The sequence below is a fragment of the Pelodiscus sinensis genome, chromosome 11 (genome assembly GCF_049634645.1).
Source record: "Pelodiscus sinensis isolate JC-2024 chromosome 11, ASM4963464v1, whole genome shotgun sequence".
NCBI classification, from domain to species: Eukaryota; Metazoa; Chordata; order Testudines; family Trionychidae; genus Pelodiscus; species Pelodiscus sinensis.
In genome coordinates this window covers 589170-616056 of record NC_134721.1, presented here as the reverse complement: position 1 = coordinate 616056, position 26887 = coordinate 589170, and the positions used below count along the sequence as shown (strand labels likewise).

General features: G+C 63.3%; 1 protein-coding gene across 4 annotated transcripts; it reads left to right on the top strand.

Moving 5' to 3' along the window:
- The first annotated feature begins 273 nt into the window (after positions 1-273).
- On the top strand, positions 274-26541 carry FAM3D (FAM3 metabolism regulating signaling molecule D). Of its 4 annotated transcripts, none has more exons than XM_075938426.1 (11): positions 274-640; positions 1512-1650; positions 11691-11740; positions 16148-16255; positions 17385-17405; positions 18727-18850; positions 19222-19280; positions 20067-20117; positions 23085-23169; positions 23974-24100; positions 24879-26541. In XM_075938426.1, exons 3-11 carry the CDS (start codon positions 11728-11730, stop codon positions 24966-24968), a joined length of 678 nt encoding a protein of 225 aa, XP_075794541.1. In that variant the 5' UTR covers positions 274-640; positions 1512-1650; positions 11691-11727; the 3' UTR covers positions 24969-26541. The 4 variants fall into 4 exon arrangements, with proteins under 4 accessions (XP_075794541.1, XP_075794543.1, XP_075794540.1 ...); XM_075938425.1 differs by having other exon boundaries at positions 279-640; positions 11688-11740; XM_075938428.1 differs by lacking the exon at positions 1512-1650 and having other exon boundaries at positions 275-640; positions 11688-11740.
- The last annotated feature ends 346 nt before the right edge of the window (positions 26542-26887 follow it).

Sequence of the window (26887 nt, the reverse complement as noted above, 5' to 3'; positions counted from 1 at the left end):
AGGGGGCATGTAGTAGGAGGCCAGAATTGACCTCCCATGATCTGGCCAACTCCTTTGTTTGGGACCAGCCAGGTGCCCAGGGCGCCGGACCAGGGAGGGCCAGGCTGTACATGAGCTTATCCGTCAGCTGTTCCAGCTCCTAGGGGCGCTACTTTAAACGCGAAGAGTAAAGAGGAGCATACGAGCCTGGGATAGGTCATTAATCTGCCTGGGTTTATATGTTGACAGAGCAGCGGGGGAGGCCAGCCAAGTGTGAACACAAAGCCGAAGGAGGAAATGAACTAAACAAAGGACTCAGCTCCTTTACGAGATAACCGGGACGGAGCCTTCTGTGTGCACACGGATATCTGTGTCCGTGTCGAGCGGGGCTTCCGTGTGCGGAACCGCACGAGCTTCCTCATTCTTGTGGGTTGTTCGGACTCACTGCGGCTGATTTAACAGGCACTAGACTGGCAGCAGGGTGCTCACAGGAGATGGGTGTAGTGACTCACCGTGGGGCTGGGCTGTACCATGCACCCTGCCCTGTGGATCGCTGGGCTTGCAAGTCCTTGTTAGAAACCCGTCCCATCCTCCCTCTGACAGCGCCTCACTTGGGACGTGGCTTTCAGAGACAGAAGACACCTGTGGGGCCTTTTCCTTGGTATGTACATTTGAATTCAGCCTGCAGAGGAGCTCCGGCGCCCTCGTGGTGCTGGAAAATGCTGGGAAAGAGGGTTTAAATAGAATTAAAATACCTGATTTTTGTTCTTTGCTTTGGTTACCCCTGGAGATCTCTTTTACAATTAAATCTGACTCAAGCTGGCTCGCAAGGGAGGTTTCAGGGAAATAAAACGCAGCGAGTCCCAGCGTTCACTTCTCACCCCGTCTTCCTCTAACAAGGGGGAGTCGAGAGAGAAATCGGAGGGTACATTTCACAGGCAGTAATTTGGGGGGCTTTCTACTCCTCTCTCTGATGTTACCCTTCCTTGTGTCTGTGTATCTGCTCTTCCGAAGAAAACTTTTCCAGCAAGACGCAGGGGGCAGCCATGTGAGTCTGTCACTTTACAAACAACAAGGGGTCCCATGCCACCTTAGAGGCTAACGCAAATCTAGAGTGTTCACAGCTCCCCTAGGATTTAGTGTCAAGCAGCTTCCAGCCCATCTGAGGAAGCGGGCTGTACCCACGGAAGCTCGGGATCCTACGGATAGTTTTTTGTTAGTCTCTAAGGCGCCGCAGGACTCCTCGCTGTTTTCCCAGCAAGGGTTCCTTGTCCTGCGTTGTTTGTGGCAAAAGTTGGCTTGAAAGCCCTGAGCCGTTTCTGTTACTGCATGTCCATTGACTGACTGGAGACAGAACCGGCTGTCTGCTGTGTGCTCTGATCGTTTGCTGATCAGAGTATAGTGAGAAGTACTTCCGAAAGACACAGGGTTTGTCCCCGCGCCAGATGCTGTGGCTAATTAAAATGCTGTGTCCGTGGCTAGTCGAAGAGCACGTCCTTATTGCTAGCTATTGACTGGTGGTTTTTCGGTAGCACCTGAAGAGTTCGTTCTGGATCAGGCCCATGGTACACACGTGCTGCACACGTGTGTAGGAGAGACCTGACGATTTCAGCACATGACAAGGAGACCGGCAAAGAGAAACAACCAGCTGGCGGAGTCCAAGAAGACAAGGTACCTGTGTAATGTTAATCAGGAACCACAGTAATGAGCGCTGCACTGTTTTACAAGAGCAGTTGCTTAATATTCTTGTTCAAACACCGCAGCGCGGAGGCCGATGGGAGCTGTAACTACAGAAAACAGAAAAGCGGCAGATCTGTGAGCCCAGACGCTAGTGCTCTCCGACTCCAGTGCTGGGGGAGGGGGCTTGGGCCTTAGGCGGACACAGGCTTTAGTTCTTCTCTAGCTGATCTGAAATCCTGCCCAGCACACGCAGCTCGCAATGGGGATGTTATTAAAAACCAAGCCTGCAACCATCTGGCGTGGCTTGGTTCTCCTTTGCACCGGTGCTCGCTCAGCAAGGTTTGCAGGAACATCTGGGGGACGGTTCCAGCTGCTTGCTTCTGAGAGCCAGGTTTGGCCCTGCGGAGAGTTAGGGCTGTTTGTGCCATTGGCTCTGGGCCCTGGGCGGAGCAAAGGAGACAGGCCCCACCTACGCGGCCCAGGGCAGCAGGGACTGTGGAAAAGACGTGGGGGTGTCAGCTGGCCGAGAGCTCCCAGTGCAATGCAGGGGCCAGAAGAGTTCACGTGGTCCCCGCATGTTTTGCCCCAGGAATCTGGAGTCTGCGCAGAGCCGTTTTTGCCCCGCGGTATTTGGCACTAGGGCGGCCCCTGCTGGAATCTGGGCTCCAGTTCCCGTGTCCGCGGCTCCCGAGGGATGCTGACAAATTGGAGAGGGTCAGCGAAGAGGAGCCGGGAGGGGAGCACAAAAGGAGCTGCTGGCCGGGGCCTGGTGATTTAAAAGGCCGCTGGACCCGGGCGGCATGGGCCAGACAGCGCTCAGGGCAATGGCAGTGGAGGGGCTGGACAGTAAACGTGGCGCCCCAGGTGTGAGAGCCACCTGCACTCTGCTGGCACCGTGGCTCAGACCCCTTCATCTCTCTGCTTCCCTCCTCCTGTGCTCGCGGGGGTCAATGCTCCTTCCTGTTTGCTTTCTGCGCCTGCAGAAGGGGGTGGCTCGGCTGGGAAATTGCAGTCGAACAGGTTCTTCCTGCCCGCCCGCCTCTTGCGTTATCACCCAGCCTGACACACACAGGGCACATCCTGGAGGGTGGGCCCGGGTGCACTAGGAACCCTGCTGCTGCCAGACTGGCTCCGAGCCAAGGCCCGCCTGGGCAGGTAGCAGGTCCTGGGAAAGTGCAGGACCCCTGCAGGAGGCAGCTCCCGAGAAATCTCCTGCCAGGGAAAGTTCCCTCCCAAGCCTCAGGAGCGAGGGGCTGGCTCTTGTCCGGGAGCCTCAGGCTCCACGTCAGTCCCCTGACCGGGGGGTGTTTTCTCGCTCGTACGGTCCTGCGGCTGGGTGTTCTCGCTCCCCACAGAACAGCCCTTGGAGCCCTGTCGTGAGTCCCCCTGCAGCTCCAGGGCGGGGGGAATGAGCCGGCTCTGCCCCGGTGCCGGGCTGGGGAGAGTCCCCGCAGAGGCGGAGGTGACGGTGGCTCTGGGATGGGCACAGCAACTACCAGGAGCTCCTCCCAGCGCTCCGTGCTGCCCCCGGCCAGGGAGCTGTGGGGCTGGACTGAGGGCTGGAGCCTGAGGGCGGGATACGTCCCAGCGATGGCCTGGCTGCTCCACGGCCGGACACTGCTGTGGACGGAGCCCTCTGGCCTGAGGAAACACAGCAGACGCGCGGCAGCGGCCGCCCACGCTTCCCCCAACTGGTCAAAACGAGGAACCCGCTCGTCCCACCGGAGAGCCCGGCTCTGCCCTCCGGAGGGCGCGGTCACCGCAGCCCAGAGGGAGAGGGGCTGAGAGACAGACAGAGACACCTGCAGTGTGTGCGTGTGCGTGCGTGTCTGTGTGTGCATGTCTGTGTGTGCATGTGCGCATCTGTGTGTGCATGTCTGTGTGTGCGCGTGTGTGTGCATGTCTCTGTGTGTGTGCGTGTCTCTGTGTGTCTGTGCGTGCGTGTCTGTGTGCATATGCATGTGTGTCTCTGTGTGTGCGTGTCTGTGTGCATGTGCACGTGTCTCTGTGTGCGTGCCTGTGTGTCTGCATGTGTGTGTGCGTGTCTCTGTGTGTCTGTGCGTGCGTGTCTGTGTGCATATGCATGTGTGTCTCTGTGTGTGCGTGTCTGTGTGCATGTGCACGTGTCTCTGTGTGTGTGCGTGCCTGTGTGTGTGTGCGCGCGCGTGAGAGAGAGAGAGAGAGAAGCAGGCCGAGACGCGAATTGCTTCTTTACGAATGCTGCCCAGGAAGTCCAGGCACAAGGCCGTAGCCGAGTATCCTGCTTTGAGAAGACCAAGGGGGGACATGAGAGCCGTGTGCAAGTATCTAAAAGGGTGTCACGGGGGAAGGGGGAAATCGTTCTCCTCTGAGGACAGGACAAGCAGCAAGGGGCTGAAACTGCAGCCAGGGAGGCTGTGGTTGGACATTAGGAAAAGCTTCCTGAGTGTCAGGGTGGTTAAGCGCTGGGATCAGTTGCCCAGGGGCTGTGGAATCCCCGTCCCTGGGATATTTCGGAGCAGGTTGGACAGACGCCGGCCAGGGACGGTCCAGACGGTGCTGGGTCCTACCGGGAGGGCCGGGGCCGGGACTTGATTTCTGGAAGCCCCTTCCAGTGCTCGCGTTCTGTGATTCTGACTCCCCGGAGGCACCTGCACCTCCTGGGGCACGTTAGGACCCAGGCCCCCTCTCAAGAGCCAAAATTCCCTCCCCGATGAGCCTCGCCCCTGGGGACCAGCCCTGCAGAGAGGGCCCGGGCCGACCTACGTCTCCACTGTGCGGGGCTGCTGGGACGGAGCCAGCCCCTCGGTGGTGACCCTGGTGGCCTCGGTGACTTCTCCAGGCTGCTCCGGGACCGCCGCTGGAGCCGGGCTGCGTTACACCAGCTGCTTGGCCCCCCGTGAAGGCCCAGGGCCCTGCCTTTCACCCTGGCTCCTCTCCCTGCCGTAGCTGGAAACTCGTCGATTGACTCACAAGCGCAACCTCCGGCCGGACGTCTTTCTGAGCTGAGCAGGAAACACAAAAAACCGTCCGGCGGGTACCAGCATCCTCCGGACTCAGCCAGCTCATCGCGTCCAACCTTACCCCGCTCACGGGCCCGCCCCCTCACGAGACGCAATCCCGCCCCGGCCCCTGGAACCGGGCCTGATGCACGTGGGCACGTTTCACCGCGCAACAGTCAGCACTGAGCCGCCCAAGGAGCCGGGGACTGGCTGGGCCCCCTTTGTCAGCCAGGGCTCTCCACACGTCTGCCAAGCACGATGGCGCCCACCGGCGCGAAGGAACCGGAGTTAGACGGACCCGCCTGGCAGAGGGCCCCGCCGTGGGGGGGATGCGGCCCCTCTGACCTACGCAGTTAAGGGCTTGCACCTGTCCGGCTGCGTCTGCACCGGCAGGCCTTGCCGAGTACCCTGGTCAGCGCCCTGAGCGTCACTGCGGGCGTTCCAGAGCCGAGCGCAGCCAAGTGTCCAGCTCCACGCCGCCCCTGCGGCAACAGAATCCAGGGCGCGTGGCTGGGGGCGCCAGCGGGGGAGCGGGCCTCGTTTCCAGCGCCGCCCGGTGAAAGCGAGAACGAGGCAGGGTGCGGGCCTGTCTTGGGTCTGTGCGGCTTTTCCTGCGGCGTCTCTTCCACGCTCCAGTCAGTTCAGAACTGGGTAGTGCTGAGAGAGAGAGTGTGTGTGTGCGCCTGCCTGTGTGTGTGTGTGTGTGTGTGTGTGTGTGTCTCCCTGTCTCTGTCTCTGTGTCTGTGTGTGTGTGTCTGTGTGTGTGTGTGTGTGTGTGTGTGTCTGTGACTGTCACTGTCTCTGTGTCTGTGTGTGTGTGTGTGTGTGTGTGTCTGTCTGTCTGTGACTGTCACTGTCTCTGTGTGTGTGTGTGTCTGTCTGTGACTGTCTGTGTGTGTGTGTGTGTGTCTGTGACTGTCACTGTCTCTATCTCTGTGTGTGTGTCAGTGTGTGTGTGTGTCTCTGTGCCTGTGTTTGTGTGTCTGTCTGTGACTGTCACTGTCTCTATCTCTGTGTGTGTGTGTGTGTGTGTGTCTGTCTGTCTGTGACTGTCACTGTCTCTATCTCTGTGTGTGCGTGCCAGCGTGTGTTTAAACCGGGTTGTTGAGGTGAGGTCATCAGCCTGCCAGGCGAGCGAGAGGTGCGGCAGTGAAATGAGAAGGCAAAGCGAGAGAGCAGGCTGGCAGGGATGGTGCCCTGGCCTGTCGGAGGCTGGGAGTGGGCAGCAGGAAGGGGTCACGGGGGGATTCCCTGTTTCTGTCCCCCCCTCCGGGGCACCGGGCGCTGGCCTCTGGCGGCCGACAGGACACGGGGCTGGATGGGCCGTTGGTCTGACCCCGCCTGGCCGCCCTGCTGCGTTCTGCTTTGTACGGCGTCCCTAGGGAGCGACCCGGGTCCCTCCGCTGTGGAGTGCAGCATGTGAACGTTCCTAAACAGCACGTACCGGCCCTGGCCCCGCTGCCTGCACCTTTCGGGAACGTCTCTCCTGAGCCCTTGGAGAGATCGAAGATGAACCAGGTAGAACGTCCCTCAAGGCCAGAGTGTGACGGGCCCTGGCAAGGAGGAAAGGGAGGCCTGGGGAAAGTTTGTTGCAGAATCGGTTTGCTCTGGGAAAGGTTTTGAATTCTTAGCCAAACAACGTGCATGTCGCCTCCCACCCTCTTCCACCACCTCGCCCTCCCTGCTCTCCGGCTGCTCGCTTCCCAGTCCTTTGCTTTCCGGTGGCTCTTCCAAACCCCGCCCGGGGAGCCCTGCGTGGGTACAAAATGCATCTCCGCCTCCCCATCCGCAAAGCTGAGCCATGGGCATCCGCCCCCACGCCTGACAGTGCCGTCCCCGCGGATTCACGGCGTTCCAAGCGCGCATTGACAAGGGAGCATCCTGGACCGAGCGGGATGAAATTACCCCCGGGCAGCTTCAGTGACGTGCTGCGAAATTCGCCGGGGCAGATTCAATCGGGGGTTACAGCCGAGACAAATGGCACAGACGAGTAAATGCCTCGCCGAAAGGTGGATTGCTCGTGTGCATCCGGGCCATTGATCTCCCTGCAGCCCTGCAGCGCGGTCAGCCTGCCGAGAAGCCGGGCGAGGGGAGGAAGCCATAGAAGAGCCCCTCGGGGGGGCGGGTTTCCATGCAGGGGGCTTGGGGCCGGTCACAATGGGCTTTGTTGGCGGTGAGGCCGCTGCCCGTGCAAAGGGCCAACCCTGCCTGGGGAAACACGGCGTGAAAAGGTCGCCTGCCCCCGCCCTCCTCCTTCGTGTGCAGCCCGCGCTGGATGCTGCTGCGAAGGGGGGTTGCCTGTGACACTGGAATGGGGGTTGAATTTGCCGGCCCGGTCGTCCCAGCCATCCTGCCTCCCTCTGCTTTCCGGCGCCCCCTTTCCTGGCACCGGCCCTTGCTAAGGGCGCTGGTGTGGAGGAGGTCGGTGGGTTTCCACAGCTCCGCGCCCGGGTTTATGTTAGTGGTGCCAGCAGCACCCCGTCCTCACGGGCGCCACTTCGGGGGGGAGAGGGAACGGGCCCCCTGGCACGGCAGGACTGTCTCTTCCCCCCTCCAGCCAGCTCTTTGCTTGCTCCTCTCCCGAGGGGACAGGAGGCAGGCCCATCACGCCCCCGGAAGGCCTGGCCCAGGCAAGTTCCCTCTCGGCACGAACAGCCCTGCAGCAGCCAGCGCAGAGCCCGACGGAGGCAGCGACCTCCCGGCTCAGTCTGCTCCTCACCCCCCTTGGCGCCAGGAAGGCAGAGCTGAGTCTGGCAGGGCTGGGAGCGTGGGCGGCGCTTTCCCCTTCCTTTGAGACAGGCAGGCTGAGGGAGGCGCGGGCGGGGCAGGACACGCAGGTGATGGCGGCAGGTTTCGTCCTGGCCGGCCGCACCCTCCCGGGCTGGCCTGTCACAAGAGTCTGCCCCTGGCACACTCCGGTCTGCCCCGCGTGGGACGTGCCAGGGCGTGGCTGCAAGAGCAGCAGAGCTGGAGCCCCACGCTGGGAGCTGTCTGTCGAAGGCCAGCTGTCCCCCCACCGCCGTGGCCTGGTTACACCGACAGCCTCCCCACTGTCTCCAGCTAGGGTTGCCAGGTGTCCAGTGTCCACCCGGACAGCCCGGTACTTTCGCCTCCTGTTCCGTAAAAAAAATCAGAAAATACCAGACACTTAAAATGTCCTAAAATGTCCAGTACTTTCTGATTTTTTCCTGGCCAGAAGGCGAAAATGCCGGGCACCTCGCAATCCTACAAATACTCAGCGCCTGGCCTCCCCTCTGCCCCCAGCCCCTCCCTGGCTCCCAACACCCCCAGCTCCCCGACCCCAGCCCCCATGCTTACCTGGTTCCCCAAGGCTGCCAGCATAAAATGGCTGCTGGCTAAAAGACCTAGGGGAAGCAAAGCTTTCCCCTGGGTCTTAGTGCTCACCTCTCCCTGTTCCTATCCCTGCACTCACTCTTAAGGGGGACATGCTGGTTTATTTTTTTTTTTGGGCTTACTTGGAGTCCTTTTTTTTTTCCTCGACAACTTTGGTCTCCTCCCCCCTTTTTTTTCCTGTTTTTTTTTTGGGGAGGGGGCGATGTTCAGTATTGTTGTTTCAACCATCTGGCAACCCTATCTGCAGCCCTCCCGCGGTGGCAGGAACGGGAGCACCCCGGGGGCAGTCTCCTCTTCCCATCAGTCTCACTTGTGCGCACGAGACTTTCCTTTGACTTCACAGACTTCCCTTTGACTGCCTGGGTCAGGTTCCCGGGGGGGCCACGCAGCCTGCTCCACACAAACGTTGATGCCTCAGCAGCGTGGCCATTGCGCTTGCTACGTCTAGGACTTTTCCCGGACAGGAGCTGCTGGTCTTTCCCACGTGCAGACACGTTCAAATGCTGCCCAGCGCAGGCAGCCATTTTGTAGCGGTGTGTCCGCCGCGCTGCGCGGCCCCTCTCCCGCCGGCAAGGCCTCTCCGCTCCTGTTTGCTTCCTCTTTCATCCTGCTGAGGGAGGCAGCGTCTCGCCCGGCTGAGTGCCTCCGGCGAATGCCGCAGCGGTGATGTTTATACTCAAATCCTCAGCGCCACACACAAAACCTCCCTTTCTACTTTCTCATTACTATTTGCATCAACCATGTCAATAAACTCAAGCCGAGATCTGCCTGACAAAATGGGTTTGCTATAGATCTGTGCTGCTAGCACCCATCGGACACTTATACTCTTGGGAGGGATCCTTTTTAAAGGTGTAGCCCCATGGGGTAATACAGAAAACGGGTAAGTAAATGGATTGGGCTACTTTGGGGCAACCGTGTTTTGTGGAGGTGAACGAGGACTGTTGATTCAGTAGGAATCTGGCAATTCTATTTTTGCTGACTGATCCCACCCCAGATGAGCCCACGGCGTTATCCTTTGCTTTAGCTCATATCTTGATTTTCAGGAATGTATTGACTTATAAACATTCCTGGGAGACATGAACTGTCACATTCTCCTCTTCACAACATGGGCCATAAGACATTTAAAAAATACCACTAATCACAAGGCTAAGCAGATTGTATTTATCTCTACTAAAGATAGTTTACAAAGGATCAACCTTTGGATGGCTACTGTAAGGTGGGTGCATAACTGGCTGGATAACCCTTCTCAGAGAGTCGTTATTAACGGTTCACAGTCATGCTGGAAGGGCAGACCAAGTGGGCTTCCACAGGGGTCTGTTTGGGGACCTCTGCTGACAGCAAGGGAGGTTTGGGTCGGACATTAGGAAAAACTTCCTGCCTGTCAGGGTGGTTTAACACTGGAAGAAGTTGCCAAGGGGGTTGTGGACTCTCCATCACTGGAGATATGTAAGAGCAGGGTGGACAGACGCCTGTCAGGGATGATCAGTGCTTGGTCCTGCCGTGAGGGCCGGGGACTGGATTCGATGACCTCTCTGGGTCCCTTCCAGTTCTATGAAACTTGTGTTGAGGCTCCAAAACTGACACCCTAAGATAGGGATTAGCAATATCTTGCTGTTTGTTGGAAATGTACAAATGTGTGTGTTAGTTTTGTCGTTATGTACGAATCAGGAGAACTCTTCCTGCCTGTTAGTCACCGGCCAAAACCCAGGAGTTTTCAGGTGCCTAAGTAGCCGGACTGGGGTCCTGGTTAACGCTGCCCCCCTGTACCAAGCTCTGACATGGCGCCCCTCCCTCTCCGGGGGGGATATGCACAGCACAGCAGGGAGAGGAAGTCCTTCGGAGAGCCTCCTCATAGAGAAGGCTGCGTGGCCTGAAATCTGGCAGGGTGGAGCCTTGTCCCCCGGCACCGTGCTCCTCCCTGGGCAGAGAGTTCTGAGGACGGGGGCGTGGGCCTACCCCGGGACAGGGCTGGGCAGGGAGGGAGCCCGGCGCTCAGGCAGGCTCAGGGCGGAGGCGGCATGGGGTGTGGAATGTGAGCCTGCGAGAGGCGTGGACCCGGCCGAGCAGGTCGGACCGTTCGGGGTGCCCGGAGCCGTCTCCAGGTCCGTGCGCTGGGTCTGTGACGCTCCCCTGCTCCTGGGGCCTGTGGGCCACCAGGAGGTGCAGTGCGTGTGTCTCCCGGCTTCTCTGGCCTTTGCCCCAGCCGCTGCAGGAGACGCTCTCGGGCCTCGGCGGGCCGGCTGCTAAGTCGCCGCGGGTGGGCAGGGCCCAAGGCTGCCAGGCGGGGGCCGGGAGGAGAATTCACTGGCCAGGCTCCCAGAACCGCAGGAAGCTGGGCCAGGCGCCTGAGCGAGGGGAGGGGTCTCGGAGCCGGAGAAGAGCTGGACTCACCCCCCTTTTCTTCTCCCTGGCCTGGCCGCAGGGCGGGCCTGGCTCTGAGCCCGGGGCCACCAGCTTCTCGCCAGCGGCCCTCCGAGCAAGAGGGCTCCTGTGCACTGAGCTGGTCTGGTAACGCCCCCGCACCGGGCGCGCCGCGCTGCTGTCTGCAAGCCCTGACTGTCGCGGAGCCGGTCCCGGGGCTCTGGCGAGCTCGCGGGCCTGTTCGAAATCCGTGACAACGCGCGGGAGTCCGGTGGCACCGTCAAGCCCAACGCTTGCCGCTGGCGCGATGAGTCCCAGCCGGCCTGGCCGGGCGCGTGCCGGGCAAGAAAAGGAAGCGCCGGGGGGGCCCGGAGCTGGGAGTGCGGCATCAGAGCAGGGTGGGGCTGGACGAGGCAAGACGCCCTAAAGGGGGGAACAAGCGAGCCAGCCCAGGCCCTAGGCTGAGGTGGGCAAAAGGGCCTCTGCAGGCTGGATCCGGCCTGCCAGCTAGGGCCTGGGGGCAGGGGAGCACCCGCAGCCTCCTCCACTCTGCCCCCACCCTGCTTCCAGTCATGGTTTGGGGGTGGGGTAGCCCCGCCCCATCCTGCTTAGGCCCCACCCCTTTCTGTTTAGGCACCGCCTCTTCTGGGGTAGCCCAGGGCTACTTCAAAATTCTTTGAAGTGGCCCCTGGGCAGAAAGTATTGCCCGCCCCTGCCCTAGGCACCTCCCTTCCGGTGGCGCCAAGCGTCTGTAGCGCGGGAGGTGCTATCACGCTTGAGTAGGTTTAAACCCTCGTCTTATAGGCAGCAGCCGATGGGGAAAACCGGGTCCTTTTTGGAATAGAACATAGAATCGATCCCTGGGGGTCAAAGGCTGAGCGGTGAGCGGCTAAGGCCGGTCTTAAGAATGACGTAAGCGTCCAACAGCGCCGGCGGGTCAAACAGAGCGGAGCCCAACATTAGAAAACCTCTGACAATTATCCAAACGAGCATTACCCGTCCCATCGTGGGGGGCGCGCACACTCGGCACGCTGCTCTCCTCCTCCCCTCGCTGGGGGCGGGGCCGCAGCAGAGGGGGCGGGGCTGGAGGTGGGGCTGGGGGCGGGGCCTCAGCAGAGGGGGCGGGGCTGGAGGTGGGGCTGGGGGCCTGCCTCCCCTGAGAAACTTCTCAAGTCTTCTCTGAGTCAGAGGGTGTGACGAACACGTCTCCTTTTAGAGCCGTGGAGAGCTGATTTGCCAGAGCGCTGCAAGAGCCTTCGCAGCTGGATCCGGTGGGTGTGTGTGGTTGGATGGTTGTTACATTTTACACTATTTTTTGTTTGTTTCTTTCAGCAGATTGACCTGGGATCTTTGACTGGGGCCGGGCGCTACCATGAGGCTGGCGGGTAAGCGGAGGAAGGGTGTTTGTCGTTCACAGGGATTATAAAACAGCTCCCTTTGTTGGACCTGTTTCTCGTTTGCGGAAGGCCTCTCCGTCCCCGTGTGCAGCGTGGGGGCCAGGACCCACGTGACTAGGTGCGCAGCCGTGTCAGTCACTCCACACTCCGGGCTGTGGCCTTTGTAGGCGGGACCCCTCCGGGCGGGAGAAGGGGGGCTGCCTCCCCACGCCCCGTTCCCAGGCAATAGAGATGGTTTCTCCAGCCCCCCTCCAAGGCAGGAGAGCCGTGTGCTCCGCTGACCGGGGCTTTACAGGCAGCCACCAGGCTGTTGAGTGGGAGGAGGCGGGGCTGGGGGGGTCCGGAGGCTCCCAGCTGGGGGTCCCCAAGAAGGACTCGGAGCGCTGTGGCTTTTGAGTGTGTCAGGGTCCCTCTCAGAGCAGCGGGTGGGGGATGCTTTGCAGTTACCAGCACCTGGGGCCCACGGACCTCAGCGCCCCCCAGGTGCATTCGGTAACAGAGCCAGAAGAGACGGGAGCATCGCCTAGACTGATCTCCTGCATCGCACAGGCCAGCCACTCCGCCCGGTGCGTCCCAGGCTAAGCCCCAGGAGGCGCACGGTATTTAGCTGTAACAGGGGAAACTGAGGCACGGAAAGACCATGGCTTGCCCAGAGTCGCCCGGTGGGCCAGTGGCAGAGCCTGGCTCCCAGTCTGATGCTCAGGCCGCTCGATCTCTTGCCATGTGCCGGCCCCGGGGGGGCTGGCGAGGGCTTAGCACCATGCCTGGGCCCCCCCGAGCTTGGAGAACGATTGGCTCCAGACGCTGAGGGGGAACCCACATGGGGGGAGTTACTGTTGCCAGAGCACCCCACATTTACCGCTCCCCCTCCCTTCCTATCCGGGGGGGACACAGAACTCTTCCCCCACATCCTGCCCCCGCACCAGCGCCTGCTCTTCTCCTCGCGCGGCTGCTGGGGGTTGGATCTTCTCCTGCCCCCCCTGCTGGTGCGGGCGGACTGCCTGGCGCCACTGCTGGGGGTCGCTGGGCCCCGTCCTGCCCCAGTGCGGGGCCACAGCGAAGGGGGCATGGGGGGGGAGCCGGGCCTGCCCCCCGGCTCTGCCGGCAGCTGATGAAATAGAGTCCTGTGATCCAGTACCCGAAGGGGGAGGAGAGTTCAGCCAGACCCCACGGAGACTGGCTGGGGGGGGAGCCGGGCCCCTCGACTGACCCCACGGAGACTGGCCGGGGGGGGAGCCGGGCCCCTCGACTGACCGCACGGAGACTGGCCGGGGGGGGAGCCGGGCCCCTCGACTGACCGCACGGAGACTGGCCGGGGGGGGAGCCGGGCCCCTCGACTGACCGCACGGAGACTGGCCGGGGGGGGAGCCGGGCCCCTCGACTGACCGCACGGAGACTGGCCGGGGGGGGAGCCGGGCCCCTCGACTGACCGCGCTGGGACTGGCCGGGGGGTGAGCCGGGCCCCTCGACTGACCGCACGGAGACTGGCCGGGGGGGGAGCCGGGCCCCTCGACTGACCGCACGGAGACTGGCCGGGGGGGGAGCCGGGCCCCTCGACTGACCGCACGGAGACTGGCCGGGGGGTGAGCCGGGCCCCTCGACTGACCGCGCTGGGACTGGCCGGGGGGTGAGCCGGGCCCCTCGACTGACCGCACGGAGACTGGCCGGGGGGGGAGCCGGGCCCCTCGACTGACCGCACGGAGACTGGCCGGGGGGGGAGCCGGGCCCCTCGACTGACCGCACGGAGACTGGCCGGGGGGTGAGCCGGGCCCCTCGACTGACCGCGCTGGGACTGGCCGGGGGGTGAGCCGGGCCCCTCGACTGACCGCGCTGGGACTGGCCGGGGGGTGAGCCGGGCCCCTCGACTGACCGCTCTGGGACTGGCCGGGGGGGTGAGCCGGGCCCCTCGACTGACCGCGCTGGGACTGGCCGGGGGGGGAGGCGGGCCCCTCGACTGACCGCGCTGGGACTGGCCGGGGGGTGAGCCGGGCCCCTCGACTGACCGCACTGAGACTGGCCGGGGGGGGGAGCCGGGCCCCTCGACTGACCGCGCTGGGACTGGCCGGGGGGTGAGCCGGGCCCCTCGACTGACCGCACGGAGACTGGCCGGGGGGGGAGCCGGGCCCCTCGACTGACCGCGCTGGGACTGGCCGGGGGGTGAGCCGGGCCCCTCGACTGACCGCGCTGGGACTGGCCGGCGGGTGAGCCGGGCCCCTCGACTGACCGCGCTGGGACTGGCCGGGGGGGGAGCCGGGCCCCTCGACTGACCGCACGGAGACTGGCCGGGGGGTGAGCCCGGCCCCTCGACTGACCGCACGGAGACTGGCCGGGGGGGGAGCCGGGCCCCTCGACTGACCGCGCTGTGACTGGCCGGGGGGTGAGCCGGGCCCCTCGACTGACCGCGCTGGGACTGGCCGGGGGGTGAGCCGGGCCCCTCGACTGACCGCGCTGGGACTGGCCGGGGGGGGAGCCGGGCCCCTCGACTGACCGCGCTGGGACTGGCCGGGGGGTGAGCCGGGCCCCTCGACTGACCGCGCTGGGACTGGCCGGGGGGTGAGCCGGGCCCCTCGACTGACCGCTCTGGGACTGGCCGGGGGGGGAGCCGGGCCCCTCGACTGACCGCTCTGGGACTGGCCGGGGGGTGAGCCGGGCCCCTCGACTGACCGCTCTGGGACTGGCCGGGGGGGGAGCCGGGCCCCTCGACTGACCGCGCTGGGACTGGCCGGGGGGTGAGCCGGGCCCCTCGACTGACCGCGCTGGGACTGGCCGGGGGGTGAGCCGGGCCCCTCGACTGACCGCTCTGGGACTGGCCGGGGGGGGAGGCGGGCCCCTCGACTGACCGCGCTGGGACTGGCCGGGGGGGGAGCCGGGCCCCTCGACTGACCGCGCTGGGACTGGCCGGGGGGGGAGCCGGGCCCCTCGACTGACCGCACGGAGACTGGCCGGGGGGGGAGCCGGGCCCCTCGACTGACCGCGCTGGGACTGGCCGGGGGGTGAGCCGGGCCCCTCGACTGACCGCTCTGGGACTGGCCGGGGGGTGAGCCGGGCCCCTCGACTGACCGCGCTGGGACTGGCCGGGGGGGGAGCCGGGCCCCTCGACTGACCGCGCTGGGACTGGCCGGGCGGGTGAGCCGGGCCCCTCGACTGACCGCGCTGGGACTGGCCGGGGGGGGTGAGCCGGGCCCCTCGACTGACCGCGCTGGGACTGGCCGGGGGGGGTGAGCCGGGCCCCTCGACTGACCGCGCTGGGACTGGCCGGGGGGGGGGAGCCGGGCCCCTCGACTGACCGCGCTGGGACTGGCCAGGGGGGTGAGGCGGGCCCCTCGACTGACCGCGCTGGGACTGGCCGGGGGGGGAGGCGGGCCCCTCGACTGACCGCGCTGGGACTGGCCGGGCGGGTGAGCCGGGCCCCTCGACTGACCGCTCTGGGACTGGCCGGGGGGGTGAGCCGGGCCCCTCGACTGACCGCTCTGGGACTGGCCGGGGGGTGAGCCGGGCCCCTCGACTGACCGCGCTGGGACTGGCCGGGGGGGGAGCCGGGCCCCTCGACTGACCGCTCTGGGACTGGCCGGGGGGTGAGCCGGGCCCCTCGACTGACCGCGCTGGGACTGGCCAGGGGGGGAGGCGGGCCCCTCGACTGACCGCGCTGGGACTGGCCGGGGGGTGAGCCGGGCCCCTCGACTGACCGCACGGAGACTGGCCGGGGGGGGAGCCGGGCCCCTCGACTGACCGCGCTGGGACTGGCCGGGGGGGTGAGCCGGGCCCCTCGACTGACCGCGCTGGGACTGGCCAGGGGGGTGAGGCGGGCCCCTCGACTGACCGCGCTGGGACTGGCCAGGGGGGTGAGCCAGGCCCCTCGACTGACCGCGCTGGGACTGGCCGGGGGGGGAGCCGGGCCCCTCGACTGACCGCGCTGGGACTGGCCGGGGGGGTGAGCCGGGCCCCTCGACTGACCGCGCTGGGACTGGCCAGGGGGGTGAGGCGGGCCCCTCGACTGACCGCGCTGGGACTGGCCAGGGGGGTGAGGCGGGCCCCTCGACTGACCGCGCTGGGACTGGCCGGGGGGGGAGCCGGGCCCCTCGACTGACCGCGCTGGGACTGGCCGGGGGGGGGAGCCGGGCCCCTCGACTGACCACGCTGGGACTGGCCGGGGGGGGGAGCCGGGCCCCTCGACTGACCACGCTGGGACTGGCCGGGGGGTGAGCCGGGCCCCTCGACTGACCGCGCTGGGACTGGCCGGGGGGGGAGCCGGGCCCCTCGACTGACCGCGCTGGGACTGGCCGGGGGGGGGAGCCGGGCCCCTCGACTGACCACGCTGGGACTGGCCGGGGGGGTGAGCCAGGCCCCGCGCTGGGCGCTGCGACTGACCACGTGGCTCTCTCCATCCCGGCACAGGGCTGATCCGGGTCACCGCCGTGCTGTTCTCCCTGGCCACCGCGTGGTTCTTCGTGCACACGTACTTCGGCGCCAGCTGGAAGGTCGTCAGTCTGCGGAGCTGGCAGGGTACGGGGCTTGGCAGGCCGGCGGGGGCCAGGCGGGAATGCCACCAGCCTCCCCTTGGATGGGCAGCTCCCGGGATGGGTCATTTTAGCCACGCGGGGCCTTGTGGTCTGGGCAGGGCGGGCACGTGAATGGCATTGCAGGCGCTCGCTTCCCTCTCTGCAGGGGGAGTGCACGGGTAGCCGGGCGCCCAGTCAGCTGGCCCTGCTCCCGGGTGCTGAGCGCCGTTGAGTGCCCCCAAGGGATGGTAAATATCGGTTCATTGGATGGTCGAGTGACCGCACGAATTCTTACCGGTTACTCGACTATTCGATAGTCCCCGGGGGCGGGGCCGGCAGCCAGTGTGCTCCGGCCCCATTCCCACGGGGTGCCAGGCAGGAGCTGATCCATGGGGGGAGCCAGTTTAAAACCCAGCTCCCCTTGCGGACCGGCTGCCTGGTGCCCTGCGCTGCTGCCTCCAATACAGAGGCAGCACCGTGGGGCGGCAGCAGCCCCTGTGTAGAGGGGATCTGAGCTCCTGCCTGCCCGCCTGGCTCCTAACACACTTTCGATGCAGAGCCGCAGTGGGGTCGGTCCCAGACCCGGGCAAGCCAGGACTGAGCTGGACTACTGGCCAACCTGCTGAAAAATTAACTGGCAGGGAGGGAGGACTGCGTGTAGTCTAGAGCGTTAGCCAATCAGCTTTTGCCTAGCGCTTAATCGGTTAACTGACTCCACCGTTACATCCCTAGTGCCCACAGCGGGGGGGGGGGGGGGTGTGGCACGTGGGCACAGCAGAAAACCGCCTGTGGCAGCCAAGCTCAGTGCTTGCCAGGCTAGAACGAGCAGCGGGGCTGTTCCGGGGCGGGGTGCAGGCGTCTGGCCCCGCACTCGCTGGCTCAGGGACTGCCTGGTGCCCGGTGGGCTCAGCCACTGCCGGACAAAGGCCACAATTCCTCTCGCCTCGTGCGGACGAGTGCGGGCGTTTTGGTGAGGCGCCGAGTCTCCGCGCCGGCCCCGTTCCCTCAGAGCAGGGGCAGGTCGTGGGCTAGCTGGACGGGCCAGTCTCCCCTGTGCTGCCCGGTCTCTCTGGTCGGGACACGGCCAGCGGACGGGGGGCTCAGACGTGTCCTTCTGTTCTTTGTCTCCGCAGGCTCCGGCGCGGATCTGCCCAGTGAGTACGCCGTTCCCGGGGTGCTCCTACGCAGCACCCAGCCCAGTTTACAAGGCCCCGGGTGACCGCTTGCCCCCTAGGCACCTGGAAGTTTTACTGGCAACACCAGGCGGGCCAGGGCCTCGTCCTGGGGGCCTGGCTTGTTGCCAGCTGTTCACCCTGAGGCCCTGGTTCTGCCCCCTCACTGATTCCAAGAGCCCCTCTGCAGCAGCCTTCCGGCAGCACACGGCTCTCGGGGCTTGGCGCCTGCCCAAAGGGCGCTCGCGCTGCGGGGATGGGCTTGGCGAGCTGCCCACCGGGCGGGACGTCCGACCAGAAATCCCCGGTGCTCCCAGGCGTGACTGGACGCCAGCCCGCGGCCATCCCAGGGAGAGAATAGACTCCACCTGGCGGGCGTTCTTTCTGCTCCTTGCCTGCTGCCGGGATGGCCGCCCATGGGAGGGACACGCAGACCCCGACCGCCATGCGCCCTGCTAGCAATCCCCTTGGCACCAGCCCCACACCCACCTGCGCCAGCGTCCCCCGGCCAAGCCCGTGTTTCACCTGCAAAGGGACATGGCCACGGAGCCTTTTCTCAGCGACCTCCACTTCACTGGCCACTGGAGCGTCCCCCAGCCCGTCTCGTTGCTCAGAGTGGCACAGACACTGGCCGGGGAAGGCAACCGAAACACCGCCCCTTCGGTCCAAAGCCACACCTCTTCCCTGAGACCACGCCCCTTCACAACCTCCCCCTTGACCAAGCTCCCCCCAGCCCCAGCTGAGGGCCGAGGCTGCCATGCAACACGGCCCCAGCCTTTCCCAGCCACCAGCCTGGCGCGCAGCATGGCCCCGGCTCCCCTGGGCAGCGCTGGCAGTTCTGCGCCCGCATCCCCCGCCGCCCATGCGAACACGCTATCGGCACGCAGCCCTGAGCAGAAAAGGAACAAGAAACTCCTGGGGGGTGTTCCACAGTGACGCCCCCTGGCAGAAGGCCCGTCCCGCCCTGTATTGGCAGGCTGAGCCCTGGCCCTGGGCCGTGGGTCCACGTGGCAGGTCTGGTGAGCGAGCTAGACCCCGCTTGCGCCGGGCTGTCTGCGCGCTCTGCGTGCCCACGCGCTCCTCGCAGTGGAGACGTGGCCTAAGCGGTGCCGCCTCCTGCAAGGAATTTCACCCTGCGCCCCAACCACTGAAGGTCAGATGCAAATGCCCACGCGTGTCTGGGGCCGCAGAGCCCGCCCCTCGGGTCTGGGCTCCGGCCTCGGAACCTCGCCGGGTTTCCTGTGCCAAGAAACGCCCAAGGCGGCCCCTGCGCTATTCCCAGCCTGCTCCTCCTTCCCCTCAGAGCTCAACCCCCCCCCGAACAAGTGCAACAACAAAAGGAGCTGCCCCGAAAACTCCTTGGCCTTCAAAGTGGTCAGCGGCGCCGCCAACGTCGTTGGGCCGTCCATTTGCCTGGAGGACAAGATGTGAGTATCAGCGTCGCCCCCGCCAGGCCCTGTGCGCCGGGCTGGGAGGGCGCTGGGGGTGGGCTGAGGAGCCTTAGCGGCAGCCGGGCCTGGCGAGACAGCTCAGCCCCACTTGGGTCGGGTGCGCACGGCTTGGCTCGCTAAGCGCAGAGCGCGGAGCCTGGCTCGGCCCCGGGCTACACGAAGCGCCGGTGCGCCGAGCAGAAGGGAACGCCGCGTGGGCGCAGTGAGACAGGCAGAGAGAACAGGGGCTGGAGAGTCTTGTGCCACAAGGCCTCCTCGCTACGCCCAAGGCTCTGGTAGCTGGCCTAGCGCGCCCCCGGCCAGCGCCCGGTGCCACCGGCCATTTCACTCTCTGGGTTTCTTTCCAGCCTCATGAGCGGAATAAAGAATAACGTCGAGAGTGGCTTGAACATCGCGCTGGTGAACGGTGAGTCCTCAGGCTGGGATTTCCTTCCCTTCCCAGACCAGGGCCCTGCCCCGCCCCGGCCCTGGGAACGGCGCCTCCCGCACGGCTGCGTGCTCCGGCCATTCCTGTGCACTGGGGCCACGTCTCATCCCCACAGCAGCCGCCTCAACGGGAAGGAAACGGGCGTATCAGAGGGACCAGTCACGACTCCTGGGTCTCTCGGTCTACAGCTAGTTAATTAGTTAATTAATTAGTTGTCTGTTAATTAGCTGAGGCTTGCCCTGACCTCAGGGTTTGGCCCATGACTGGCTGCCGGCCAAAACCGTCTCAATTCCTGGAGTAACCTCCCCCACCATTTAACGTTTTCTTGGCCTGTCCCGTTAGTCCCAGCGCCCCCCCTGAGTTTGTCAGGGTGGGCAAAGCCCCCGGCTCGCTGCCAAGCTTGGCCCTGGAAGGGGTGTGAGGCCAGTGCTCCCTCCCCCTCAGGCCATGTTGCTGCGGCAGCTCCGGCCCCTCGCGGCCCAGGGCTCCGCCGCTTCTCGGGACGGTCCCTCCCCGCCCTCGGGAGCCCCTCAAGCCGCCTCTGCTGCTCTGTGCCAGCTGGTGCCTTTTACTGGGCCGGGGCCCAACGTGAGCTGCTGGCCGTTCAGCCTGGTGCCGCGCATGCGCGCTAGCTCCCTTCCCAACTGAGCCCCTGTGCTCAGCCTGCCGTAGGCCATGTCCTTCGCCAACGGCAGGGCTGTGGCAAGGAGCACAGGCGCCTTTCCCTCCCAGCACCTAACTGCTCCACTTCGTCTCCCCCTCTAGGGACAAACGGGCAGCTCCTGAAGACAGCCACCTTCAACATGTACTCTGGAGGTAGGGCTCTCTCCCCACACGCCCTGCCATGCGCCGGGCCCGCCTGCTCGTCGGTCTGCTCGCCGGTCCCGTGCAGCGGGCCTGCATCGCACGGCCAATGCTTGCTCTTTCTCGGAGGTATTTTCCGTAACGCCCTGCCCTGCGGCCACGGGCCTAAGGGAGACGGTGTTTAAAGGACATTTCTGGCCCTCATGGCTGTGGGGAAGCTTGAAAACCCGCCCCCGAGTGTCCCGATAAACAAGGCACATAAAAGAGCCAAAAGTTTGATTTTCAAACCCTGGGGCTGTTAAACCAAGGAGGCCTGGCCCACGGGCTTCAAACATCTAGTTCCGTGCGAAATTGACCGTGATTTCCATTGCTCCCAAAGAACACATACTCGTGAATGGAATGCCTGGGCAAACATCACTAATAGGCCTCGGGGGCGGCCATGTTAGTCTGTCGGTTACTGTGTGGTCCTGTGGCACCTCAGGGCACATGTAGGCAACAGGCTTTTGTCAACAGATACTGTCGACAAAGCATCGGTCGACAAAGAGTGTCTAGACTACAGCCGGTCTGTCAACAAAGCAAGCCGCTTTGTTGACATGACAGTGTAGACGCAAAGGATAGTGTAGACGCAATAACGCCTTCTGTCGACAGACCTCTGTCGACAAAAGACGTTATTCCTCGTAGAATGAGGTTTACCGCCGTCGACAAAACTGCCGCGTTCTGTTGACGTTATGTCGACAGAACGTGGCGGTAGTGTAGATGCAGGTTTAGTTTTGTCTACAAAAGTCCACTTTTGTCGACAAAACCCTGTAGTCTAGACACACTCTCAGAGACTAACAAAAATATACAGAATCTTGAGCTTTCGTGGGCAAAACCCACTTCCTCAGGTGAATTGGCGCGGAAATAATAGAACCCAAGAGATCTAGATGGCAGTAGAAGACGTTCCTGTCGATTGCAAGACCCTGGTTAACGAGGCAGTGGGTTGGATGTGTCCCCTAGGTAGCTTTTGATGGGGACATGCCGATGTTAATGGCAGGAGAAACTGGCTTTGTAATGTACCAACCAGTTAATGTCTTTGTGTAGACCCAGGGTAACGGTGTCAAATCTGTAGATGAATTCCAGTTCTGCAGACTCTCTGTTATTGGGCCGTGAAATTCCTTTGCAGCAGAAAGGCTCCTTTTAAATCCAGGGAGGTTAAAATGTTCCCATAAGAACGGCCGTACTGGGTCAGACCAAAGGTCCATCTAGCCCAGTATCCTGTCTGCCGACAGTGGCCAGCACCAGGTGCCCCAGAGAGGGTGGACCGAAGACAATGATCAAGCGATTTGTCTCCTGCCATCCCTCTCCAGCCTCTGACAAACAAAGGCCAAGGACACCATTTTATCCCCCGGCTAATAGCCTTTTATGGACCTAACCTCCATGAAATTATCTAGCTTCTCTTTAAACTCTGTTATAGTCCTAGCCTTCACAGCCTCCTCTGGCAAGGAGTTCCACAGGTTGACAACACGCTGTGTGAAGAAGAACTTCCTTTAATTAGTTTTAAACCTGCTACGCATTCCCCTGCAGGTGTGTGCGTGTTACCATTCCTGAGGTCAGATGTGTGTCCGTTAACCCTTTGGGGTACAGACAGTAGGTCTGGCCAATCAACATGGCAGAGGGCGTTGCTGGCATAGATCACAGTAGAGGTTGTGCAGCTGTAGGAGCCCCTGAGGTTGTGGCTTGCGAGGTTCAGTCCAGCATCACACTAGGACCACTCGTTGTTACTAATGATGCTTGCTGTCGAACCCACTGAGCATAAAGGTGCCGAGAGGCTGTCCCCAAAACATGAAAAATGTGTTTTCGGCTTGTTTCCCTCCTGGCTGAATATTCTGTGCAGTTATCATGTCTCTGAGGCCCGGCCATTAACCGGCTCAGCTCGGTGGAAACATGAGGGGGCAGTTGTCTTTGAGTCTAATGAGTTTAGCTCAATCGCTCTTCGCTGATTAATCGGCAAGGGGGTATTTTATTAATTAGCCTTAATGGCGCTGGGTGATGAACTTTGATTTAAGCCATGTCAGATAGAAAAACGATAAATTATGCTTGGCGGAAATGGACTCATTTGGCTCACCAGGAAACCCGCAGACGAAGAATTGAAAAGGAAATCATTAGTGGAGGACAGATCCCATCTGTCAAAAGCCGTAGCCTCTCTAGAAGGGCGAGGCGCCGATAGCCAAGTAGCTCGTCAGGCAAATTACTGTTTGTTGCAGTAAGAACTCTGGGCCATGTTTGTTCTGACACACAGGGGTCACGTGCAGGGCCAGCCCGAGCCTTTTTGGTGCCCTGGGCCTGGGTGTACGGCACCGCCCCCGGCCACAGGGCGCATGCATGGCCCCCCCATGAGGCGCGGGCCCGCCCTCCAGGGCGCACGGTGCATGCACGGGCTGGTCACGGCCGCTGGCGCGCAGCCCGGAGTCTGCCCCCCGGGCGCACGGCACATGCGCTGCCCAGCCTGGCCTGGCCAGCGCTGCTGGCGTGCGCCCCAGGCTGTGCAGGGCCCTGCAGCCATGGGAGGGGCCGGCGCTGTGGGAGCCGGGCGCGAGGCTCCTGATGGCAGCTGTAAGGGACGCCACGCACCCCTTACAGCTGCCATCAGGCGCCCCCCGTGGGTTGGCGCCCTGGGCAGCTGCCCGGCTCGCCCATGCCTCCGTCCGGCCCTGGGTACGTGAAGGGGGGTGCATATCATGCCGGACAGGTGTAATTGTGTACAAGTGGCATTGCTAGTGTCGGAAGCAGAACTGTTCTTTTCAGTCCGTTGCACACGCAGTCCGACCTGAAAACTGCTGTTGGACTCTGGGCACAATTCACACTTGTCTTCCAGGCCGGGAGGGGAGCCGGCGCTTACGCTGGACCTCTGCCCGGGTGAATGTCACCCTATGTCTGTACAGCATGGTTGGGAAATTGTCGTTTAACGAGACTCTCGGTTGGTTTCCTCTTCTTTCCCAGATGTCAAATTGTTACTGGACTTCCTGAAAGTGATCCCGCACGGCACCATCGTCATGGTCGCCTCCTACGATGATCCAGCAACCAAGTAAGTGCCGTGCGGAGAGGTGACGTTGCGTTTCCAAGGGCCAGTCCTTCGCCCCCACAGTCCATGGCGACTCTCTCCTCCGGTGCCGGGGGGAGCCGCCCCATTCCCTCAAGCAGGCATTGCATTCAGAACCAGATTAGGGAGCTTCCCCCACCAGACTGTTCAGAAACATCACAGGAGGCAGATTCACGCGCCATGCACCAGCAAAGCGCTCAGCAGCACTGGCTGGCCAGACCCCCCTTGACCCACCGGTGCCGAAGGCGCTGGAGGCCGGCTGTCGGAGACAGTCCTACGCCGACCCACAGAGGGACTCGGTCCAACAGCCCTCCTGCTTGCCATGGAGATTGCGGATGGGCCGGGGCACCTTAGACCTCTGAGCTGTTAACCTCCAGAGCCTTCTCCGCGCTGCCCCAGTCTGTGCAGTGAAGTCCCCCCGGCGCCGTGGCCCACCAAGGACCTCCCTGCCCTCTGCACCCAGGGCAAGGCGCTGTCCCCCCACATAGAGCAATGGGGACACTGCCCGGCGGTGGCGCAAACGATGACGCCGGCACTGCCCTCGCACGCGGCTCCCTGGAGGCCACGCGGGAAGAGCCGGTCGCTGAGGTGGGACGGGAAGGCTCTGCCCCGGGTGGCGAGCGTGTGGTACCAACAGGGAACCTGGCTGGGCCGGCAGAGCGGCCTTCCCCGGAGCGGCTGAGGGAGCTCTCGCGGGCGCATGGGTGGCGGGGCCCTCAGGAGTCCTTGAGTCCCACCCCCTGCCCAAAGCAGCACCCACCCCAACTCCACCATCTCCCTTCCTCTCAGGCTGAACGACGAAGCGCGGACCTTGCTCTCCGAGCTGGGCAGTAGCTACGCGAGCAAGCTGGGCTTCCGAGACAACTGGACTTTCATTGGCGCCAAAGGGCTCCAGGAGAAGAGCCCCTACGAGCAGGTATTTGCCCCTCGGCCCAGGAGTACGCCTGGGGCCTGGCTAGCAGTGAGGCTGCCTCCGCCAGAGCATCGGGGAGCCAGGCTTTCCGGCTGGGGTTCGTTTGACTCTGGCAAAGGCTTTATCTAAGGCCTAGCTGGCCCAGGCCTGGCTCTGGACGTAGCTCAGCGCACACGTGGGGCCCCGCGGGCAAACCCCCGCCTTGCTTTCCGTTCCCCGCGGCCTCTCGCGCTGCCCTACAGCCCCAGGGAGCGGGACGCCCCTGCCGGGCCTTGCGGGGAAACGGGCAGGTCAAACGCCCCGCGCTGCCGCCGAGCCCCTGGGTCCCATAGGCAGACAATGCGCAGGGCTGGGCTCCTGTTGGGGTGCTGTTTGCACCCGCACGCTGGCAGAGCCAGGGCCAGAGGGAAAGCGTGAGGCAAAATGTCCTCATTCCGGCCACACCAAAGCCGTCTCCGACGCGCCTACGCTGGCAGCGGTTCTCTGCACTGGCGGCTGGGAACGTTCCCTTCATCTCGCTGGGTAATTCACTAACTAAATGGCAGGCCTGCTGGCTGACAACAGCCTACTACTGCTACCAGCCAAGGAGCTTCTCCTTTAGCTCAAGGGGTAGCGCTCTGTGCTGCCGGGTGGAACATCCGTGTTCCAAGTCCTGCTAGCGCCGGATGCCAGGGAGGAGGCATTATACCCCGTTATCCTAATTAGCAGTCGGGCTGTAAATCAGACAGTCCCCCCTGCCATTGCCAGGCCCGCTGCTCCATTTCTTTTTTCTCCTCCATAGCACTTAAAAAACGATGCGGCGAAAAACAAATACGACGGCTGGCCCGAGGTTCTGGAAATGGAAGGCTGCATACCGAAGAAGATGGATTAGCAGTGTCAGATCTCTGCCCGTCTCGACCCTTATTTAACCATCTGTCCCTCGTGGGCTAGGAGAAGGCGCGTTTCCGACTGAATCCGGCTGTATGGACTGGTCCCACGACAGCTCAAGTCAACGGTCTGTTTTCAAATCACCGGCCAGCTCTCAATGGTGTCTGAACGCTGCTTTAACCCCGTCTAGACTGCGTCATGCCAGACCCGCTGTGACGTCAGAGTGAGCGTCAAAGCAGATTTCAGCAGGTGGCCCTAGTATATTCATAACGCACGTGTTGAGCTGAAGGCAGTAATGTTGATTTCGGGCATTGAATGGGTCTCTGGGTCTGAAAACGTTAAGTGCACAACACGCCTGGGGAAGCAACGTCTTCAGCTTCTGCTACGTGAGTTTTTCAAGGTGATTTTAACCGGTCAGTCCTCCCGCGCTGTGTCCAAGAACAGAGAGATCGGAGAGCTTTTCACCGTGCTGACACAGGCCGAACAAGAGCCGAGGGCTGGAGGTCAAAGTCAGGTCAATGCAACTTTGAAATGAGATGTCATGTCCATCCAGGGAGGGGAAGAAGCGTGGGAACAGCTTCCTGGCAGGTGGGGTGCTCGCCGTCACTTTGGGTCTTTGAGACAAGTTTAAATCTCTCTTTAAGCTCACGCTTTCACCCCGCTCCCAGGAGAAATTCGAAAGCCTTTCGTGCTCGACCATCTCATCGTTTTCTCGGGGCAGGGGCCATCTTTTCTCTGTGGACGCATCCAGCACAAAGGGGCTTCTGTCTGTTGTCTCGCATGCAGGGCCGGCCTGAGCCCTTTTGGCGCCCTGGGTCCGGGCGTGCGGCACCACCCCCGGGCGCAGGGCGCATCCCCGGCTGCTGGCGCGAAGCCCAGGCCCGCCCCCAGGGGCGCACGGCGCATGTGCTGCCCAGTCCGGCCTGGCCAGAGCTGCTGGTGCACACGCCGGGCCATGCAGGGCCCCGCAGCCGTGGGGGCAAGGGCGGTGCTGTCTGGTGCCGCGGGGCCAGTGCTGTGGGAGCCGGGCGCGTGGTTCCTGATGGCAGCTGTAAGGGACACCACGCACCCCTTACAGCTGCCATCAGGCGCCCCCGTGGGTTGGCACCGTGGGCAGCTGCCCGGCTTGCCCATGCCTCCGTCCGGCCCTGCTCACACGGACCATCAGCCTTGGGAGAAAGCACGGGGCACAGCCGGGACCCCACCGCTCCCTGTACCCTCTCCTCGCCCCGGGGGAAGGCTGGGGAGATCGTGTGGCTGGCTTTTCCAGGGGGCCTGGGTTATATTCGCTCTTGCAGGAGAGTCTTTCCATCGCGTTGCTAGGGCTGGATCCACCCCGGTGTCCCGGCAGCATCCAGCACTGGGGTGTGGGCAGGTCATGGAGTGAGGGATGATCGACGGGGGGCAGACGGAAGGCCACAAACTGACCGTTTCTTCTGCACGACCCGCAGTGTCCTGCTTTCAGACACCTCTGAGACACAGTCTATTGTCCGGGGGCTGGGCGTAGCGCATAGCTGTCTGGGGGGGGAGTCTGGGTTTCTTTTGCGTCTCCTCTAATAAAATGTCTAACCCATGAGGCTAACCGGCTCCTTTCTGGAGAGGGACACGCTGGGGCGCGGGGGTGGGGGGCAGATCGGGAAGGTGCGAGGGTGGACGGATTGTAAGTGGGAGACGAGTAAAGTAAAAGTCCTCTCGTGTCCGCACTTGGACTTGGGCCCCCTGGGAATACTGGCCCAGCAGCCTCGGGTGTGCAGTGAACAGGGCAGCTGGCTGGCTCCAAGGGCAGGGCCAGGGGGATCTTCCAGTGCAGAGAACATTGTGCGGCTGCCGCGGCTCCTCACCCCCCATTCGGTGCGACGGCTTCCTCCCGCCAGGGAAGCTAAGGCTCTGCGTGCGCGAGCGAATGGTCAGAGTTAGGCTGTT

Bases quoted from the DNA above. Each gene is read 5' to 3' on its own strand.
- FAM3D (XM_075938426.1), top strand. The intron at 16,256-17,384 runs GTACGGGGCTTG...TTGTCTCCGCAG, and splicing joins CAGTCTGCGGAGCTGGCAGG to GCTCCGGCGCGGATCTGCCC. The intron at 20,118-23,084 runs GTAGGGCTCTCT...CTTCTTTCCCAG, and splicing joins CTTCAACATGTACTCTGGAG to ATGTCAAATTGTTACTGGAC.